This window comes from Saccostrea echinata, unplaced genomic scaffold, assembly GCF_033153115.1.
Source record: "Saccostrea echinata isolate AGI-Se365-2 ecotype Australia unplaced genomic scaffold, CSIRO_AGI_Sech_v1 ptg000054l, whole genome shotgun sequence".
Lineage (NCBI taxonomy): Eukaryota > Metazoa > Mollusca > Bivalvia > Ostreida > Ostreidae > Saccostrea > Saccostrea echinata.
The window spans coordinates 1,784,678-1,806,101 of NW_026889803.1; the positions used below are offsets into that span (position 1 = coordinate 1,784,678).

General features: G+C 34.2%; 2 protein-coding genes across 2 annotated transcripts in view; one reads left to right on the top strand and one right to left on the bottom strand.

Moving 5' to 3' along the window:
* The window catches only part of LOC133171781 (carboxypeptidase D-like), a 29,187-nt gene extending 8,047 nt beyond the window's left edge, over positions 1 to 21,140 (bottom strand). The window contains exons 1-16 of the mRNA XM_061306580.1: positions 20,293 to 21,140; positions 17,727 to 17,869; positions 17,149 to 17,318; positions 16,630 to 16,722; positions 10,341 to 10,729; positions 8,260 to 8,451; positions 7,891 to 8,174; positions 6,734 to 6,833; positions 5,274 to 5,416; positions 4,946 to 5,115; positions 3,187 to 3,581; positions 2,564 to 2,718; positions 1,997 to 2,085; positions 1,651 to 1,867; positions 1,088 to 1,196; positions 732 to 887 (exon numbers count right to left, since the gene is read on the bottom strand). Of these exons, the coding sequence (XP_061162564.1) occupies positions 732 to 887; positions 1,088 to 1,196; positions 1,651 to 1,867; positions 1,997 to 2,085; positions 2,564 to 2,718; positions 3,187 to 3,581; positions 4,946 to 5,115; positions 5,274 to 5,416; positions 6,734 to 6,833; positions 7,891 to 8,174; positions 8,260 to 8,451; positions 10,341 to 10,729; positions 16,630 to 16,722; positions 17,149 to 17,318; positions 17,727 to 17,869; positions 20,293 to 21,133 (3,646 nt within the window). The 5' untranslated portion in view covers positions 21,134 to 21,140. The remainder of the gene's footprint in view (positions 1 to 731; positions 888 to 1,087; positions 1,197 to 1,650; positions 1,868 to 1,996; positions 2,086 to 2,563; positions 2,719 to 3,186; positions 3,582 to 4,945; positions 5,116 to 5,273; positions 5,417 to 6,733; positions 6,834 to 7,890; positions 8,175 to 8,259; positions 8,452 to 10,340; positions 10,730 to 16,629; positions 16,723 to 17,148; positions 17,319 to 17,726; positions 17,870 to 20,292) is intronic.
* LOC133204531 (transmembrane protein 132C-like) overlaps positions 1 to 21,424 on the top strand; it is a 91,996-nt gene that overhangs the window by 40,796 nt on the left and 29,776 nt on the right. The gene's annotated exons all lie outside the window — the stretch shown is intronic.

Here is a 21,424-nt window from a genome sequence, read left to right on the forward strand (position 1 = left end):
AGTCCTTTGTTGCTAATATGAACATCAAATCTCAAAGTTTAAACCATTGTCAAGTTATTGCAAAGAAATTGAAACTCTCTATATATAAGAATCTCACATCATGATAACCAAGTTTCAATTCAAACTGAGCTTTTCAATAGTACAACCCATTTGCTAATATTAACATCCCAAAACCTTCAAAAGTTATTGCTGGATACCAAAATTTGCCTTTTGGCTCCATAACCAAGCAACCCCAATTGAGTTTTTCATCAGACCAACAAGTTGTAGTAGGTGAAGACACCATCCAAACCCAACCCTTCTCTAAATATTGCATAGAAACCTGAATTCTATTTATAGCAATAAAAGCAACACTTTTTTATCCCATGATGGCACAAGCAATCCAAATGAAGCTCTTTATTAGATGAACCTGGTGCAAAAATGTAGATCCTGTCCAAAATCCTTGATATTATTGCTCGGAAACTAAACTGGGACGGATGTACAGACTAGGGACAAGATAACCCTAAAAGAAACCCCTGCCTGGAACATACATGGCTGGGTAACACTTTATCTTTACCTCTCCCCCCATTTTTCTATTCAGGGGGCATGAAATATTAATCCAAACTGGATTTCCAAGACACCATGACATTTGATAGAAAAACAACAGTATATTGACAGATCTCTTTGTTTGAGTCCACAAATATTTGAACAAATCTAATGCTATTCTCTGCTAGTGAACAACACAGTGCAAGTACCTTCAGCTTTAACATGAATAGTCTGTAGACCCTGAGTGAGGGGGATATAGAAATGGCCATCCTCTGCTGCTGTAAATATCCCAGTCTTACTGTCTACTGTTATAGTGGCATTCTTCACCACTCTACCATTGCTGTCCAAAACCTGCCCCGACACACCTGTATAATATATTAATAGACTGAAGCTTTATTTTTCTCATCTAAATTCATACTGTTAAAATTAATTTTTGTATGCATTTCAAAAGATCAGTCACATGCTTACATCTCAAAAAAAAAAAAATACTTGAAACCCTTCGTATTTAAACTCCTAAAATAAATGAAAACACTGCTGACAGAAAATTATGTAAAACCTGTCTTACCTTCTTTACTTCTCAGTACCAGTTGTTTTAATGGTTGCATGGTTTTCATCCATAGTTTTGGTAACTGGTCTGGAGGTGGGAGTCTACAGCAGCTCACAAAGGCAGAAATCTGATATATATACATCAAAAGATTACAAAGTATTTTAAAAAGAAACCTCTTATACCAGGTAAATATGTTCAAGCTCCAGGGTCATAAACCTTTGATGAGCTCACTTTTGATCTCAATCTCACTTTTCCATAATGAATTCCTTTTGTAAAAGAAAGAATGAGAAAAAAAACTGAGCTTGCTAAGTTATATGTCCCCAGAGCCTGGTGTTTTAAGGTTCTCAAACAATACCTGACACACTGGACACTAAAGGAAATGATGTACCATGCAGAAAATAATGTGCAACATTCTTCATACAAACATGGACATGTACATTAATGTTCATGTATTTTACTTAAAATACCTTCCCTTCAAACTTTTGGGCTAATGTTGTGAATTATTCATTTGTATCATTGATTTTGGCTGGTTTAAATTTCCAACCATCGATGTTATATGTGATTTAACAGATAATTTTTACCATGTAGGAATGGCCGTTTGTATACATGTCATCTAGGATACCAGATGTTTGACTGTGGAGTTCAGCCCCGTGGAAGATGCCATGATTAGGTGATGTTATACAAGCATCTGGCTGGTAGATCTCTGGATATTGGTCGGCAAAAGCGTGGGCAAGCGACTGGAAAACTTCCTCATCTTCTGTTGCTGCTACCCCATTATGTAACCTCTCAAATGACATCCTAATAAGAGAAATATTCCAAATGTCTGATTAATGATAATAGGCTTGATTGCAGTAGTTAAACCTGTGCCAACATCATTTATCACGTAAAATGTTTCTAAATACAAGATCCTGTTATAGATAAACTTACATTACAAAAAGACCACCAGAGTCAACAGTCAAAATGACATCAAATTTGTGTTGTTCTTTCAACTGATGTAGCAAATTTGCTGGATAAGACTGCAAAATTACAAAATGAAAGATCATTATAACAGCTATTGTATTTAGTGTTTTACATCCTAAACTGCAAAGCATGCATATCTATTAAACATTTAATCCATTAAGGACATAGGATATTCAACAAATTATGTTGTAGAAATGTGTAAAACAGTTTTTGCAGGCTTAACTATTGCTAAAACACATATTTACTACAAAATTTCCCTATAAAACCAGCCTTATTTTATCATTCTCCCCAAATCTTTCCTTTTATATCCATATGGAAATTCAATGTAAAAACATGAATATAAATGAAATCTCTCAGAATGAATACAAATTTACTCTAATTTCTACCATTTAACAAATTCAACTGAACTTAAAAATGGCAACAAGAAGTATTGATGAAATCTACACTTTCTCCAAATTTTGGATATCCTTTAACCTTAACCACAATGTCAAATCACAATAGGAAAGTGACACTTTGCATAAGACTAGGACCTACAGAATTAAACATTAATCCATTGGGATCTGCAACACAGCTGTGGTTTTGAAGGACCTTTCTCTCCTCCTCTGGAGATGGAACATTAATGTTTGGAATGATATGGAGGTGAATTTCCTGAAACATTTTCATGGTTTCAGAGTCTTTCAGTTCATAACCTACAAATATGCACAAAAATAAGGGTACATTATTGAATTCATTACACGCCATTCAAGGTACAATAGGTCCAAGGCCCTATTTATTGCAATTTTTGGGTGACACTCAGAACAATTCAATACTTTATAATCAAACAGCTGTAATTATGTCTGTTTCAAATTAGAGCTGATTTTCAGAGAAGTGTATATAAGAATCACAAACTCAATAAATTTCTAAAGCTTCCTGATTCTCTATCAATATTATAGTAGATTTTGTTTCCAAAATCCCAGAGGACAATCTACATATAGCCAATGTACATGTACATAAGTATATATATGTACATGTGTATGTTTGGTAGTATTTGGTAGTATCATATATCTTTTATATGAAAATAAGAGACAACCTTGCTTGTCATGATAACAAAGTTTAGCTATGTACAAAATTCAAGCAAACATTAATTGAAAGTAAAATACACATTAGGAAACCCTCACCTTTTACTTGACGTCGGATAAATCTCGTCAATAACTGAGCTCCAACTGGACTTTTGCCATCATAAAACCCCCCAATCAGAAGTACGTGTGGTTTCTCATCTTCATGCTTATCTAAATTAGCTGACAAATGGACCATATAAGGTGCATTTGGTGAAACCGATCTTTTCAAGTTTGTGGAAAGTTCTGTGACTTCCATAATTTTCGGATGACCTTCAGCCAAACTTCTCATCTCAGCCAGAAGATCTGTGTTGTTTGTGTAAACTCTCTGCATGTTTTCCTTGATGTCAAAGTCCTGGTTTTGTGACCACTGGTCGAGTTCATTTCGAGACAATGTGAAGTTAACCTCAACAGCGACATCAGAGGTTACATGCACTTGAATGGTCTGAGAATTATAACTGTAAGAGAAGTGTACACAGCTCAGTTTAAAACCTGCTCTGGTATTTCTTACCGTTTTTTTTTCTTTGATCTTTTTTTCATTTTGGAGTGCAAGTACAGAAGATCCAGTCTGATCATGATAATAATCAAGCATTATGTAAAAGAAAGGAATTAATGCATAATTATATTTGTAATCTTTCACATGTATTCAAGTTGCTCAAATACATCTTGATTATTGTCATTGTCTTTAAATATTATCATTCTTTTTTATTGCAGTACCTTGCTGACCTTTATTTATACATATGAGGGTTGTCCCAAAATTCAGTAGACAAGTATAGTTTTGTATAAACCCATTGTCATAAATTAATATTGTACGTAGATTAAACAAACAAAATTAATAAAATTATTAACAAATATTGAGTACGAGGTGAGTTCAAAAGTTACGTTACCACTGCTATAAAATTTTTAATAATCGAACGTCATCATCAAAATTTTGTTGACTAATACCTCTGTCTATTTTTACTTTTGCCTTAAATTTTCATTCAGATATATGAAGTATTTTTTAAAAAATTAAAATAAACACAACATTGTGTCTTGTCTATCACCGGATTGCAAGAATGTTATCGATGCTATTATGAAGTTTCTCTTTGGCACTCATTTTCAGTTCATCCTCAACTAAGATATTTGGACAAAGTTAAAATAATTTTAATGCAACTCAAAACAAGACGATTAAAAGCAGAATGGCAGTAAAGATTATTAATGGGAAGGAGGTAAGAGGTTTAATAAGATATGCAGATGAACAAAAAATAATGCTGAAAAGTAACATCATAACATCGATAACATTCTTGACGTGCAGCGATAGGCAAACCCTACCCCTGTATTTATCTTCATATTTTAAAGAGTATTTTATATAATAAAGCAAAAATCAAAACAGATTAGTGAATTAGAATGCAAAATTATTTGATAATATCCAATTATTAATTTAGAGATTTTATAGCAGTTGTGACATTAATTTTGGACAAACCCTTGTATTTATACAGATAAATTTTATTTAAATAAAATAGTTCATTGTCTGGTGTAAGTAGGCAGTGCAGTACCCAAAAATTGCAATTAAAAATTGGTATATAATCTTTAAAATTCTACAAAAAAATAATTAATACTCAGAACTTTGGGAATAGAGATAAAAATTTCTAATACCAGTACTGTATTGTTTACTAACTTTCCTTAAATTTTGTTGTTTATGCTTTTATTAATTTAAATTTTATGGCATTTTATATGCACCGGTTTGAAATCTGATGACAGCTGCATTTACACAGGCTGCACACTAGACTGTGATCAAAAACCTTTAACATGTAATGTACAGCAATGACAAAACTGTCTGTACCCTTCATGCGACGCTGTGATTTTGTAGTTTCCTGGTGCTAGTAATCTCCAGTAGTCTCCGTCACTAGCTGTGTGAATCTGATGATCAATTCCCTCCACAGAAATGGCAGCATTCACCAAGGGACTGTCTGGGTGTGTGTCCATAACAAAGCCTTTGACCCCTTTATGTACCTTTGTTATAAATATTAAGGACAATACCAGGTGGTGATCATTTAGAATAAACGTTTCTAAATTTCAGAGTTGGAAGGAAAATGCAGTATTTACAAAAATTATGCTAGCAGTGGTAATACTAGACATACTTCAATATGTAAATTATGTGAATTATTTACCTGTCCCATGTATTCTAGCAAGGCAAATTTATTGGCAGACCAGTAACTGGGCAGGTCTTTGGTCAATGGGAATTTTGTACAGCCAAGTTCTATTGTTATTTCAAAACAATTAGTGTGCAGGTAATTCCAGTCTTGCATGCCACCTGGAAAAAAAATTATATACCATAATGAAATGCTTTCGAGAAATACAATTAAATAGCAATGATTAATATGATGCCCTTCCTTTAAAGCAGGGTAAAATGAGGAATGCTGAAAGTAATGAAATAGGATACAAATCTGTACAGTTGCACCTCTGTAATCCAGGCCCTTGGACCATAAAATTTAGATGAGCTCACATTTGATCTCAGTCTCACTTTTGCACTTTAAATTCCTTTTGTAAAAGTGAGAAAAATCAAAAGCGACCTCATCTCAGTTTTACGGTCCTGGAGCCAGATGACAAAATCCAGATGATTCATCTTCTGTACAAACTTTGTCAGAAATGGAATTTCATTTATATCAACCAACTATTAAAGGTACAGTTCTGTAAATCTGGACACTTTATTAATCTGGTCAATTAGCTTGGGAACAAAAGCCTTAGGATTAGCAAGGCTGGACTATACCATTCATTCAAAAGAATAGCACAACATCAACATAGGTAATCAGAGATTACAGAGCTCACCTCAATGAATGTTGTCTTTAAGTAAGGCAAAGCCCCACACTAAACAAGTAATCTATGTTTAGAAAAAGTGTTTCTTATTATCAATCATGATTGATCGGATATTAAATTTTCTTGAAATGTTGCCTATCACTTATCAATCACAACTTTTTGAGCCTTTCTAGTGACAATGTTAAAAAAAATGTGTCAACTAGACAACTGCGATTGAAAATATCTTAAATTCAAAAGTGTTAATCTGCAGGAGACTACACGTAGCTCCTTCAAACTGAAGTGACACATCAAAGTTTTTTTTTCATATCAAATCTTTTAAATGCACTGTAAATATATTTTTTGTATCTGTTATAACTCATATAACACTTACTCTTCTGTTGATTGAGAAATTGAAAATAATATAATGGTTTATATACCGGTACATATACATATTGTATGAATAAAGGAATGGAGGAAATTCACTTTAAGAAAAGAAGACAATCATTTCTAGGAATAAATAAATCATGTAATACTGTTAAATGCAATAGAAAAATGAGATTTATTAACATACAGTCATACTGCTTTGATTTTTTTTCACAGATTGGGAATTTTGAAGCAAATATTTGAAGAAAATACCTGCTTTTTAGCATTGGGAATTGGGCCTATGAATCCCTGCAGGCCCATCAGTCTTGTTTGATTTCAACTCTACTGTCCCCCAGTGAATTTTATTGACCTTGAAGCCTTGGACCTGTGGGTTTTGGTAAAGACTGGGCTTTCCTCTGATGTTTGTGTAACACATTTAGATATAATTATAGGGTCCAATGCAAGAACTCACCAGACACGCTGTACCACTGAGCACCATTTGTTATACCATCTTTAAAGTATTCACCGTCAATATTTGGACATGGATGTCCTTGATGCATTGTGGAATGAGCCTGAAAATGAAAAGATAAAACTTTACTTACAATTACAAATAAAGTTACATCAACCTCAAAGTTTATGGAAAGTAGAGGTACTGTAAGCGAACTCACAAAATGATACCCCCAGCTGTGATTTTTTTAAGTGCTCATTCAAATTTTGTAAATGTGACCTTGAACTTGCCAAAAAGACCTTGGTTAAAAAAAGACACACCCTCTGGTCAAAAGTAACCTTTTATTGAAATATGGACATGCAGTGTTTCTCCATAAGAAAATTATAGACCCGTAATGAATTTTACACTATTTATACCAGTGACCTTATTGGAATGACCTTGGGTCAGGTCATGACACACCCTCAGGTCATCAATAATCTTTGTACCAAGGATGATCTTCCAATGATTCTCCATTGCTAAGTTATGGTCTGGACAAGAATTTTATACTTTTTCCTGTGACATTGAACTTGCCAGAAAGACTTTGGGTCAAGGTCATGACACAGCCTGAAGTAATAAACAATTTTTTTTTACAAGTATATGCTTCCAATGATTCTCCATTGCTAAGTTATAGTCCAGACAAGAATTTTATACCTTTTCCATCAGTGACCTTGAACTTCCTGAAATGACCTTGTATCAAGGTCAAGGCACATCTTGGGTCATAAGCAATCTCTGTACCAAGTATGAGCTTCCAATGTATCTTCATTACAAAGATATAATGCAGAGAAGAGTTTTATATTTTTTCTGCCAGTGACCTTGAACTTGTTTGAATGACCTTGGGTTATGGTCATGACACATTACTGGGTCACAAGCAATCTCTGTACCAAGTATGAGCTTTTATATTAGTCATGATTCTCCATTACAAAGTTATAGCCCATACAAGATTGCAAAGACAGATAGGCAAGGTGATTCCTATATAACTCCTCCCCCAGCTTCGTTTGCAGAGGTATAAAAACTGAAAACATATTTTGGTTCACAGTTTTTAAGACAGCTATATAAGTAACAAACAAAACCATGTTCAATTTTTATCCTTATAAAGGATACAGCAGGTAATGATTCTTTTTAAATAATTCACAAAAAATTACCAAAGAGTAAGCCTCTGAAATAACTTTAAAAACTCCATCATCTGGGCTCCTACTGTAGACGGAATAGCCACTACGAGTATCATCGTAAGGGTAGTTAGCCAGGAGTGACCCTCCATGTAGGTTTGCTGACAGGACAAAGGGGTATTTCTGTAACCAGGACATGACTGCCTGGGTTTCTGGTTCCTGGTGTTTATTGATCTGAGTTGTCTGGTACTGGTCAGGGAAATTCCGGTTGAGGTCAATGCCATGAGCATTTGTTCTCCCAACAACTCCCTGTACATCACCTTTTCACACAGAAAACAAGCTACGGCTAAATATTCAAACTAAGACATGTAAAAACCTCTGATTTTATTTGAACAAATATCTTACCCTCTCTTGCTATTTCATATCCATCTGGATTCATTGATGGCATTATGTGGATCCTTGTTAAATTCACCATTAGAGTCAGGAAATGGTTTTTGTTGTAATTTTCACACAAAAGCTGAATAAGGTTGAGGAGAATTTCTCTTCCAACAACTTCATTGCCATGCATATTTCCAATATACTTGAATTCTGGTTCTCCTATTATTTAAAACAAGCCAGGATTTGAACAAAATTGAATCTACACTACCTGATGATGCTTACATATTTTAAAAATATGATTAATCATGAAAATGTTGTTCTTTATAAGACAATCTTTTAAAGATTTTTTTCTTTGATTCTCTATTGTGACCCCAGGGGTCAAAAACTTGAATCTACCTGACCTGACAATATTTGCATTTTAATATTATTAATAATGACCCTATTGTTCAAGAAAGGAAGATATTGTAAGCTTGTTTTGCTATATTTTCCCATGTAAAACTTATCCTATATCATATTGTGGCCCTGCCCTATCCCCTGGGGTCTTTGTGTTGAACAAACTATTATTTGCACTACCTGAGAATGCTTACATATCAATTTCACTAATCATGGTCCTGCTATATTTGAGAGGATTTTTAAACATGTACAGTCAAACCTTGTTATCTCAAACTCCATGGGACCAAGAAAAAAACTTTGAAATATCCAAGGATTCAAGATATCGACGGTAAAATACTTAAGAAATATGTGGTAAGGACTTCCCCTTCACTTCGACATATCCATGGTATTCGAGATATCCATGTTCAAGATACTAAAGTTCAACTTTATTCTTATATATTCACATGTAAACTTTGACCTTTAATTAGGCCTTACCCTACCCCTGGAGGCCATGACTTGAATCTGCAATACCTGGAAATACTTCCATGTTAATATCACTAATCATGGTAATGCTGTTCTTGAAGAAGATTTTAAACATTTTCATATATATTCCCATCTAAAATTTGACCCCGTTTGTGGCCCCACTCTGCCCTTGGGGGTCATGATTTGAATAAACTTAAATCTTCACTACTTTGGAATGCTTGCATATTTATTAAATGAATATCACTAATCATGGTTCTGGTGCACTTCAGAAGAATATTTTTAAATATATTTTCCTTCATATTTCCATCCAAAACTTTGACCCTCTATTGTGGCCCCAACCTACCCATGGGGTGTGATTTGAACAAATTTAAATCTGCACTATCTGAAGATGCTTGCATATTAATTTTACAAATCATGATCCTGATGATCTAAAACTTTGATTCCCTAGTGTGGCCACACCCTACCCCAGAGGACTATAATTTGAATAAACCTGAATCTAAACTATGTCAGGAATCTTTCACATAGGTTTCAACTCTTTCTTGGCCCAGAGGTTCTTGAGAAGAAGATTTTTATGACACCCTCCCCCCATTTTTGCACTTTCTTATTATCTCCCCTATCAAGAGGTCTGGCTCTTTATTTGTACAAGTAATCCTCTTCACCATAAGGTACTCTGTGCTATGATTGGTTGACATTGGCACTGTGGGTGTGGAGAAGAAGATGAAATTGTGAAAAGTTTACCATGACAATGACATCAACTACAGACAACAGACAAATTTTGACCAGAAAACCTCACTTAAGCCTTGGCTCAGGTGAGCTAAAGAATGATTAGTCAGAATTAAAGCAGCTGCTGTGAATACATTATTTTGCATAAAATATGAAAGTCTTGTTTTTCCAATCTGTCCCTCATAAAGAATTTAGAATATTGTCAATGAAAAGTGACATGGGCAAGAACATGAAGGTATTAGGATGTTCTTAGAAATATAGGTTAGACAAAAGGTTCACCTCTACTTACTAAATGACCCTCACCTTTGAGGTGGTCTTTGTCAAAGTCACAACACACCATCCATTCAAATGCAATTTATGATTTTATGGATAATAACAGACTGATCAAGCTTGTTCCATCAGATTCATGGATGAATGATCAAATGACGGAGAAACAGACATTTGGAATCTTAGATACAATGTATAAATACATTTTGAGTTGGGGTAATATCTTCCATTTACTTGCTGTAAATATGAAATTATCTACTAACCAGGTTCATGTTTTCCAGGATGATCAGTGATTTCCAACACCCATAAATGTCTGCCTTGCACACTAAGTCCAATACTGTACAGTTTTGTAATGTTTGGATACTTCTTATTAAAACTTGTCATAAATTTTTCCATTGCTTCATAATTATGATGGTGAAATTCCTTTGGTTCAATGAAGTTGACTTTTTCTCTGTGTGAGTAATCCTTGATTTTGTTGATATGCTGGACCAGGGTTTCTAGGGTGTTGGGTTCCTCTGGTATGCTGGTGTCTGGAGTTGTAGGTACCATGGGAGTAGGAGTGTTTTTGGACTTGTCCATAGGAGTCGCAGAGGATTTGATACTTGATGGTTCCTGCGTTGTTGATATACTCTCTCCAATCTTTGGTACATTACTGTGAAAAATTATACAAAAAAAAAAAAACTAGAAACAAGAAAACCATGGGCCACATGCTCACCTTATTTTCCTAGGTCCTTCTATTATATTAAAGACTTTTCTCCCTCTTTATTCCCATTGAAAATTTTGACACCGTACTTTGGCCCCATCCTAGCCAAAAGGGGCCATGAGTTAATCAAACTTGAGCACAAACAACATGGTGATACTTCCCTATGACTGGCCTTGTTGTTTTGTATACACACATTAGATCTTAGTCCCAGGTCCATTATTTTTTTTTTGGGGGGGGGGGGGGATTTAATCCACACAACTTCAGAATGTTTTCATATTACATCTAATATGATGTAGTTTGGCTTTTGAAAGAATTTCTGAAAATTTTCCATTAATTCTCATATAAAATGCTATATTTTATTCCCATCTAGCCCCAGAGGCTATGATTTAACAAATATAAATCTGGAGTACATTGGGATTGTTGTATATTTTGAATAATAATACATCAGTATGACTTATCATGTCTAACTGGTTCTTTAGAAGAGGGTTTTTAAAGATTTTCACTGCAAACAATGTATCCAGGATTGTTTTTGGCATGTTGTTATCACCCTTTCACACTTGCAAACAATTTTGCCCCATTTTAAATTCCCTCAGACACAGTTGGGTTGAAGAGAAATTGTTAATTGTCTTCTTTGAATTCACTGCATTTTAAATTTGCCAGATTGCAACAAGGGCAAAAGGAATGAAAATAAAATGGGATGAAAATTTTCCTGTATCAGTATCCAAACGTAAATAAAGTATTCAGATTAACATTTGTGGCCCAACTTACCCTGAGAGCCATTATTTTAATACAAGAGGCCCATGGGCCACATCGCTCACCTGAGCACATTGGCTAGGAAAAAAAAGCAAAAATCAGTACAGTATTGAAAAGTTTATCCCCCATTGTGGCCCTACCCTATCCCCGGGGCCCTCATTTGAACAAATTTCATTCAACACTACCCAAAGATGCCTCCATATCAATTTGACTAATCAGTGCTTTTCTGTTCTTGAGAAAAAGACTTTTGCCTATATATTCCTCTGTAAACTTTGATCACCCATTGTGGCCCCAACCTATCCCCGGGGTAATGATTTGAACAAACTTGAATCTTCACTATCTGAGGATGCTTCCATATAAATATGACCAATCATGGCTTTACTGTTCTTAAGAAGAAGATTTTTAACAATATTTTCCTATATATTTCTATGTAAAACTTTGGTCCCCAATTGTGGCCCCACCCTACCCCCGGGGGGTTATTATTTGAACAAATTTGAATCTTCACTACCTGAGGATGCCTCCATATAAATATGACCAATCATGGCTTTACTGTTTTTAAGAAGAAAATTTTAGAGATATTTTCCTATATATTTCTATGTAAAACTTTGATCCCTCATTGTGGCCCCACCCTACCCCCGGGGGTTATGATTGAACAAATTTGAATCTTCACTACCTGAGGATGCTTCCATATAAATATGACCAATCATGGCTTTACTGTTTTTAAGAAAAAGATTTTTAGAAATATTTTCCTATATATTTCTATGTAAAACTTTGATCCCTCATTGTGGCCCCACCCTACCCCCGGGGGTTATGATTGAACAAATTTGAATCTTCACTACCTGAGGATGCTTCCATATAAATATGACCAATCATGGCTTTACTGTTTTTAAGAAGAAAATTTTAGAGATATTTTCCTATATATTTCTATGTAAAACTTTGATCCCTCATTGTGGCCCCACCCTACCCCCGGGGGTTATGATTGAACAAATTTGAATCTTCACTACCTGAGGATGCTTCCATATAAATATGACCAATCATGGCTTTACTGTTTTTAAGAAGAAGATTTTTAGAGATATTTTCCTATATATTTCTATGTAAAACTTTGATCCCTCATTGTGGCCCCACCCTACCCCCGGGGGTTATGATTGAACAAATTTGAATCTTCACTACCTGAGGATGCTTCCATATAAATATGACCAATCATGGCTTTACTGTTTTTAAGAAGAAGATTTTTAGAGATATTTTCCTATATATTTCTATGTAAAACTTGGATCCCCCATTGTGGCCCCACCTTACCCCCGAGGGTCATGATTTGAACAAACTTGAATCTACACTACCTGAGGATGCTTCCATATAAATATGACCAATCATGTCTTTGCTGTTCTTAAGAAGAAGATTTTTAAAGATATTTTCCTATATATATCTATGTAAAACTTGGATCCCCCATTGTGGCCCCATCTTACCCCCGGGGGTCAGGATTTGAACAAACTTGAATCTATACTACCTGAGGATACTTCCATAAAAATATGACCAATCATGGCTTTGCTGTTCTCAAGAAGAAGATTTTTAAAGATATTTTCCTATTTATTTCTATGTAAAACTTGGATCCCCCATTGTGGCCCCACCCTACCCCCGGGGGTCATGATTTGAACAAACTTGAATCTACACTACCTGAGGATGCTTCCACATAAATATGACCAATCATGGCTTTACTGTTCTTAAGAAGAAGATTTTTAAAAATATTTTCCTATATATTTCTATGTAAAACTTTGATCCCCCATTGTGGCCCCACCCTACCCCCGGGGGTCATGTCATGATTTGAACAAACTTGAATCTACACTATCTGAGGATGCTTCCATATAAATATGACCAATCATGGCTTTACTGTTTTTAAGAAGAAAATTTTAGAGATATTTTTCCTATATATTTCTATGTAAAACTTTGATCCCTCAATGTGGCCCCACCCTACCCCCGGGGGTTATGATTGAACAAATTTGAATCTTCACTACCTGAGGATGCTTCCATATAAATATGACCAATCATGGCTTTACTGTTTTTAAGAAGAAGATTTTTAGAGATATTTTCCTATATATTTCTATGTAAAACTTGGATCCCCCATTGTGGCCCCACCTTACCCCCGGGGGTCATGATTTGAACAAACTTGAATCTACACTACCTGAGGATGCTTCCATATAAATATGACCAATCATGTCTTTGCTGTTCTTAAGAAGAAGATTTTTAAAGATATTTTCCTATATATATCTATGTAAAACTTGGATCCCCCATTGTGGCCCCACCTTACCCCCGGGGGTCATGATTTGAACAAACTTGAATCTACACTACCTGAGGATGCTTCCATAAAAATATTACCAATCATGGCTTTGCTGTTCTTAAGAAGAAGATTTTTAAAGATATTTTCCTATATATTTCTATGTAAAACTTTGATCCCCCATTGTGGCCCCCCCTATCCCCGGGGGTCATGATTTGAACAAATTTGAATCTACACTACCTGAGGATGCTTCCATATAAATATGACTAATCTTGGCTTTACTGTTCTTAAGATGAAGATTTTTAAAGATATTTTCCTACATATTTCTATGTAAAACTTGAATCCCCCATTGTGGCCCCACCCTACCCCCGGGGGTCATGATTTGAACAAACTTGAATCTACACTACCTGAGGATGTTTCCACATAAGTTTCATCTTTCCTGGCCCAGTGGTTCTTGTGAAGAAGATTTTTAAATTATCTCCCCTTGAAAGAGGGCTTGGCCCTTCATTTGAACAAACTTGAATCCCCTTTACCCAAGGATGCTTTGTGGCAAGTTTGGTTGAATTTGGCCCAGTGGTTCTTGAGAAGAAGATGAAAATTTGAAAAGTTTACAACAACAACAACGACAACGCCAACGACAACAACGACGACAGACAACGGACAAATTTTGATCAGAAAAGCTCACTTGAGCCTTTGGCTCAGGTGAGCTAATAATTGAATTTACACAATATAAGGAAGCTTCATCTTTTCTTGTCCAGTGATTCAGATTATAAATGACCCCACCTTATTTATACTTTTTTTTTTTTATTATCTCCCTTTTAGAAAAGGGGAAAGGTAGGGAGGCATGGCCTTTTATTTGAACAAATTCCCTTTACCCAAAGATACTCTGTCCCAAGTTTGGTTGAAATTGGCCTATGTTTACAGACTTACAGATGAAGCCACTGTCAGATGGACCGATGATCAAACTTCAATCAGAAAAGCCCAATTGAGTTTTTGGCTCAAGTGAGCTAAATAAAAAAATGATTTGATAAATACAAGTGTAAAAAATCATTGTGGATTTTATCATTTCTGACTTTAAGATATGCCATCTCTCCTCCATCTCCAAAACAACCTTGTAAATAAATTCCATTATGTCACCTTTTTCCAAAATATCCCAGATGAAAGCTTAATATACATGTAGATGGTTCACTGACAATATACAACTAAGCATTTTTATAAATAAAAAAAACGTAGAAAATATACATCTGTCACTCATGTCCTAATTCACCAGTTTAAACAAAAATAAATGATTATAAAATAAAACTCAAACACTTGTGTAGAATGAGCTCGCATGCGCAAGTGCAACAGACTTTTAATAGCATATTTATACAAAACATTGTCGTCATTTCGACATTATCTTTCCAAGTCTGCAAAAGAAAAAGGACATTTTCATATGAATATAATTATAACTAACAAAAACCATACCAGGTTACCTGGGGTGGGGAAGGGGAGGATCTGATGCACTATAAAGTAGCAAAACTATAAGTAGCTTGAAAACCTCACAATTTTTACTCAATACAAATAATTCATGCCTCATACATAGCCTGATTTTACCTACTTAACTTTATGTATGAGCAATGTGAGCTTTGATGATCACACACATAAAATTCTGTAAAACAAAAAATATTTTCCAACTGAAGAAACTTTATAAATACAGTCAAACCTTGTTATCTCGAACTTGAAGGGATGGAGAAAATACTATGAGATATCCGAGGATTCGAGATATTGAGGGTAAAATACTTAAAGAATGAGTGGTTGGGACTTGCAAATCACTTCAACATATCTATGGTATTCGAGATATCAGTGTTCAAGATATCAAAGTTCAAATGTATATATAAACACTGCTTTATGTTGATTACTAGAAAAAAAAATCTTTGTGAAAAATCATTCTGCTGTATTTGTTTGGATAAAAAAAAAAGTCTATTCAAAGAGGCACTTTTACCAATGAGCCTTATGAAGAAGGGAAGAGATAGTGTGCTCGTGTATATCAGGCCAACAATAAAAAAATGAAGTTTGATGTACTTCCAACAACCCAACACAATCAACCCTATCCCAGCATTTTTTTAGGACTTAAAATTTTATATATATTTTTTGTTTCCATGGAAATACAGATTGGTCTTATCATTTTTAAGTTAAGGTTTATCATTTCTCAGACTGAGATGCTTTTTAGATTGAAAGTTTTTACAACAATAAGTATTAAATCTGTCTAGCTGTCCAGTGTATACATTATAATGAAAACATCAATAAATATCTAAATCTGTGATTTTATTGACAATTATAAATGTGTTCCAAGATAATTCAAACAAAATAATTTCCTACCTACCTACCCACCTTGAAAACTGTGCCTTGGGGAACATCAAACAATTTTTTTTAATGAAGGCCTCAGTATCAATAGCTGTAAATGGGATTCAATTAAAAATTTTTTGTTGGGGGTAAGGGAGGGAGAGGAGTCCTTAATTAAGGAAAAGTAATGTCAGTAAGCAAACAGAGACCAAGATGCAGATCCACAAGTACATGTAAATAAGCTCTTTAAAGAAAAATCTTGAACATAAACACCATTACCCTAAAACAGGATTATTTAGTTCCCATTTAAATCTGCCATAGTAGAACATTTCAAATCAGCCATGTTTACTTTTTTAACAGATGATTTCAGTTAATCCTCTGTGCTGCAGTTTTGATTTATCAAAATAATCTCAGCTAAATTTATGTTTCTTTTTCTATAACCATGATGTACCCATACACTGGCAAAGTGTAATCCTTAGAAAAATAATTAAAGAAAACAAGTTACCTGTCCACATTAGTCCCCCTTTTGACCAGCATAAAACTCATCTCAGTAGCTGGTCCAGCATTCACAGTCACAGTTTTTGTCTGTGGTTGGAAGCTTCATTAAAAAAAGAATGTCAATGTAATAAATATTTTAGAATAGGAAAGTTCATCCATACAAATTTTTAAATCTTGACTAAATCTGTGTACTTGAAATATAAAAGCATCTTTTAGAACCAACTAGTGAGTATATTTAGTACCAATTTGTAAGTTGTACTTATACTAGTATATGATGCTTCATTTATGCATACATGTATCTGCAATATAACAAACACATATGCTTATGATTTCATTCTATTTAAAACAAATATTTTGTTTATCAGAATAAACTTTAATTTAAAATTTATTTTGCAAAAAATTTTCGCTAACGATCTGTGTTAAACTATCTTTATAGTACTTATATTGATCAAGAAAGTTTGACCTTGTTAACTGTATTGAGTAACTTAAATTCACTAGGCCTGGTTAAGCTTGGGACAGCACATACCCTTCAGCTATAGCTGTCATCTTGTAAGTACCGGGTACTAGAAGGCGCCAGTAGTCCCCAAAAAACGAGGATGTGATGTTATGCTTGATCCCTTCCACCATAATTACAGCATTTCTTATTCCATTCTTCGTCTCTGCATCCTGAACAAACCCTTTTACCCCTTTGTGCACCTATTCAACATGTAAACTTATTAAAAATGACCATTTTTCAAAACATCTTAATATATTTTTATTAATGCATGTATATCGTACAATATCAGTTTTTTCAACAATTTTATAATAACCTGGTAAACATTAATTTTCTCAAAACACCTAATATATTATGATTAAACAAGTAGATATGCACGGACTTCATAACTATTATTCCTATTCACAATATTTTGCAATTTCTTGGGCAAATTATTATACTAAATGCAGAACTTCTGATAAGTCGAAATATTACATGCTTTCTTTTGAGGGTTAACACTATCTAATATAACTTTCCTAAATGTTTGTTGATTCACAAAATGTTTAGAGTTTGACAGCCATACTAATGGGACATTTTAAGCATGATGATGATGAAATGATTTCATTTCAAACCTCTTCCATGAAGGACAATAATGCCTCTTTATTGTTGTACCATTCCTCTTTCAGTTGTGATGCTTTAGGATATTTACAACAAGACAGCTCAATGGTAATTTCCATACAGTTGCTGTGGAGATAATTGTAGTCCTCCATTCCACCTAAATCAACAACAAAATAATTAATATTAAAGAAAAATATCACTTTTTTTCTAAAGTAACTGGAAGCATCTTTTAATCTTAGTGAATTTTGTCAAATGCAAGATGGCATGTTACAGGAATTTCCGTATTTTTTCTTTCAAACATTTCTCTCTTCTTCTCCTTTTGTTTTGTCTATAAATGACCATAAAGAAATAGGAATTTTTATCCCTACTTTATTGAACACATGTAATTGTACTATTATATGTAAGTTTTCATTTTGAAATTTTACATCTATATAATAGTATATAATAAGTTTATTGTAAGTTTGCAACATGGGAAAAATTATACATTTTTAATCAATTCAGAGGGGTTTATCAGAGAGCTTGTGGTCTGACTTCATAAAATTAATACTACATGTATTTCAACTCAATGCTATAAAAAATTATTATGCTATCATCAAATTACTTAGGCATGCCATGGTCACCATTTTGCCAGCTATGTTCTTTGACGACCTGCAATGTCACCTTGTAATAATAGTACTTTTCATGTTGCAAAGAATACGACTGCTCTGCAATTCCATATTTCATACAACTTCTCCCCTTAAATAAAATTATTAAAGGCATAACCAGTTTACCAGCACATTGTGAAGTAAGAATGCGCAAGTAGATTTATTTTGTTGATTTGGTTTTGAGCAGGGACAGTTGTCATCAGAACAATCAAGCATGTAAATTTATCTATTAAAGTAAAACATGTGGATAACGTTGCTTTATGTACCTTTGAGGATCTGCTTAACAATGGTATTTTATACAAGATAATCAAAATTCTGCATTTTTCACTTTAATAGATAAATTTACATGCTTGTTTGTTCTGATGATGACCCTCCTTGGTAAAACTTTGATTGCCAATTGTGGTGTCCAACCCTATTCCCGGGGAGCCATGGTTTGAACAAACAAGAATCTACACTACATGAGGATGCTTCCATATATGACTAATCAGGGCTTTGTTGTCCATTTAAAATAAATTCCTTTATATTCCTGTGTTAAACTTTGATCACCTATTGTGGCCCCATCCAATCCCCATGGAGTTGGGGAGGGGGGTCATTATTTCAACAAACTTCAATCTACACTACCTGAAGTTGCTTCCATATAAATATGAATAATTATCATGGGTTTGCTTTTCTTGAGACTGAAGAAGATTTTTTTTTTAAATTTATCCTTACATACCTGTATTCCTATGTAAAAGTTTAATCGCCCATTGCGGCCCCACCCTGCCCCTGGGAGGGGGGAGGTTCCAAATAAATTTTATTACACATGACTTTGCTGTTCCTGAGAAGAAGATTTTTAAATATTTTTTCATATATATATATTCCTTTGTAAAGCTTTGATTGTCTACTGTGGCCAGTCACCCTTTCCTCAGGGATCATGATTTGAACACTTGAATTCACACTATTTAATAAAGCTTTCACATAAGTTTCATCTTTTCTGGTACTGCAGTTCTCGATAAAAATATTTTAAGATGACATAAAACTTTCCATTATTCTTAATTATCTCCCCTTGAAAGTTGATGTGGCCCTTCATTTGACATCTTCCCAAGTCAAGGGCTTCTGATCCACTCTGCTCAACATAAACCCTTGACAGAATAGACAGTGTTTGATGGAATTAGAAATGCGCTCTCTGATTGGCCTTATAAAAATTTGCTTGAGCATGTTGAGACAATATAAAACATCATTTTATTTCACCTGAAACTAAATTGAAAACAGAAAAACACACCAGTTTTAGTCCAGATGAAAACATTGTTACCATTATATATTATAACCCAGTTAAATGCTTGTCTCAGTATTGGAGTTAAAGTTACGTTGAATTTATTATCAACTTTCAATATTGTTTTGCATTCTCTGTACAATCTTAAACCTACACTACCTGGGGATGCTTCGATTTAAACATGACAAATCATGGATTTGATCACCTATTGTTGCCCTACCCTACCCCCATTAGGTAACAATTGATTTATTGAACAAATTTGAATCTACCTGAGGACGCTTCCAAATAAATATGACTAATCACCGCTTTGTTGTTTTTGAGAAGATTTTAAAAGATATTTTCCTATATATTCCCATGTAAAACTTTGATTGTCTATTGTGGCACCACCGTTTCCTTGGGGTCATGATTTGAACAAACCCATCTACACTGATATACACTATGTATTGAAACTTCCACATAAGTTTCATCTTTATGCCTGTAGAGTAAGGCATAAACATAATGGAAAAATTATGCCTTCAAAATTATATAATTATAATAGTAATTCAATCAATGATATTTATCAATGTAATTCTAATAACCATGAAACATGTACATGTGTATATATCATGTTTATGCCTTATATTTCGTGCATTTATATATAGTCACTATATTAGTGTAAGGTAAAACAAAAATAGTGGTAAGTACCTGGAACATCATACCAATGTGCACCATTAGTAACACCATGTGGAAAATATTCTCCACAGTGTTTCCCAGACTTCATTGTTCTATGGTTGTTAGCATAAACATGAGCAAGTTGTTTGAATACAGCATCATCCGGAGCAGCACTATATTCTCCACCCAACCTATGGTCAGCGGAGTCATCGAATGGATAACTAGCCACCACACTCCCTCCATGAAGATTTGCTGAAAGGACAAACTTCTGTCCTTCAATCCAATCCATCAATGCTTTGGTTTCTGGTTGTATACTATTCTTAGGGTTTCCAACAAACTGATCAGGAAAATTTCTGTTAAGATCCACATTATTTTGATTTGCCCTTCCAGTCTCTCCCCTACATTGACCTTCAATGGCATTTTCAAAGCCATCAGGATTCATGGTGGGCATGATATAAATGTTTGTATTTTTCACAAGAGCAGTGATTCTGTCATCTTTTTCATAGTTTTCCAGGAGATACTGGATAAGATAAATAAGAATTTCTCTCCCTACCGCTTCATTTCCGTGCATATTGCCAACGTATTTGAACATGGGTTCTCCAGGTTCCACTCCCTCTATATTGTCTGTAATCTGAAGAGCAAGTAAGTCCCTGTTTTTCACACTTTTACCAATGGTATGAAGGCGAGATATTTTAGGGTATTTAGACGCCATGTCATGAAGAAACTTTGACAGGTCCTCATAATGATGATACTTAGAAAAGTCAATAGTTCCATCAGTTCCTGAAGCTGACAAATAATCAAAATGTATAAATATAACGAAATAAACAACAACCTTATACATTTTTCTATCCATTACACGTCTACAATCCCGCATATTGTCATTTTTTGCTAATGGTTTGACTAATTACCGCAATCACCAATATATGTACGATCGAAGCAATTGATATTTTGAAAAATGTCATGTGTATGATAATATCTTCACATTCATTTTTCACAGAGTAAGAAATAAGTGGGCGACAATACATCAATACATTTTTTTTGTGTGAATAGATTGAAGAACAATCGGAGTATTTTTGTCCTTTCGTTGATTAGATAACTCGTTTTTACGGAATGGAACTGAAAAAGTGAATACGAATGAATTATTTTTAAGCATAAATGGCACACT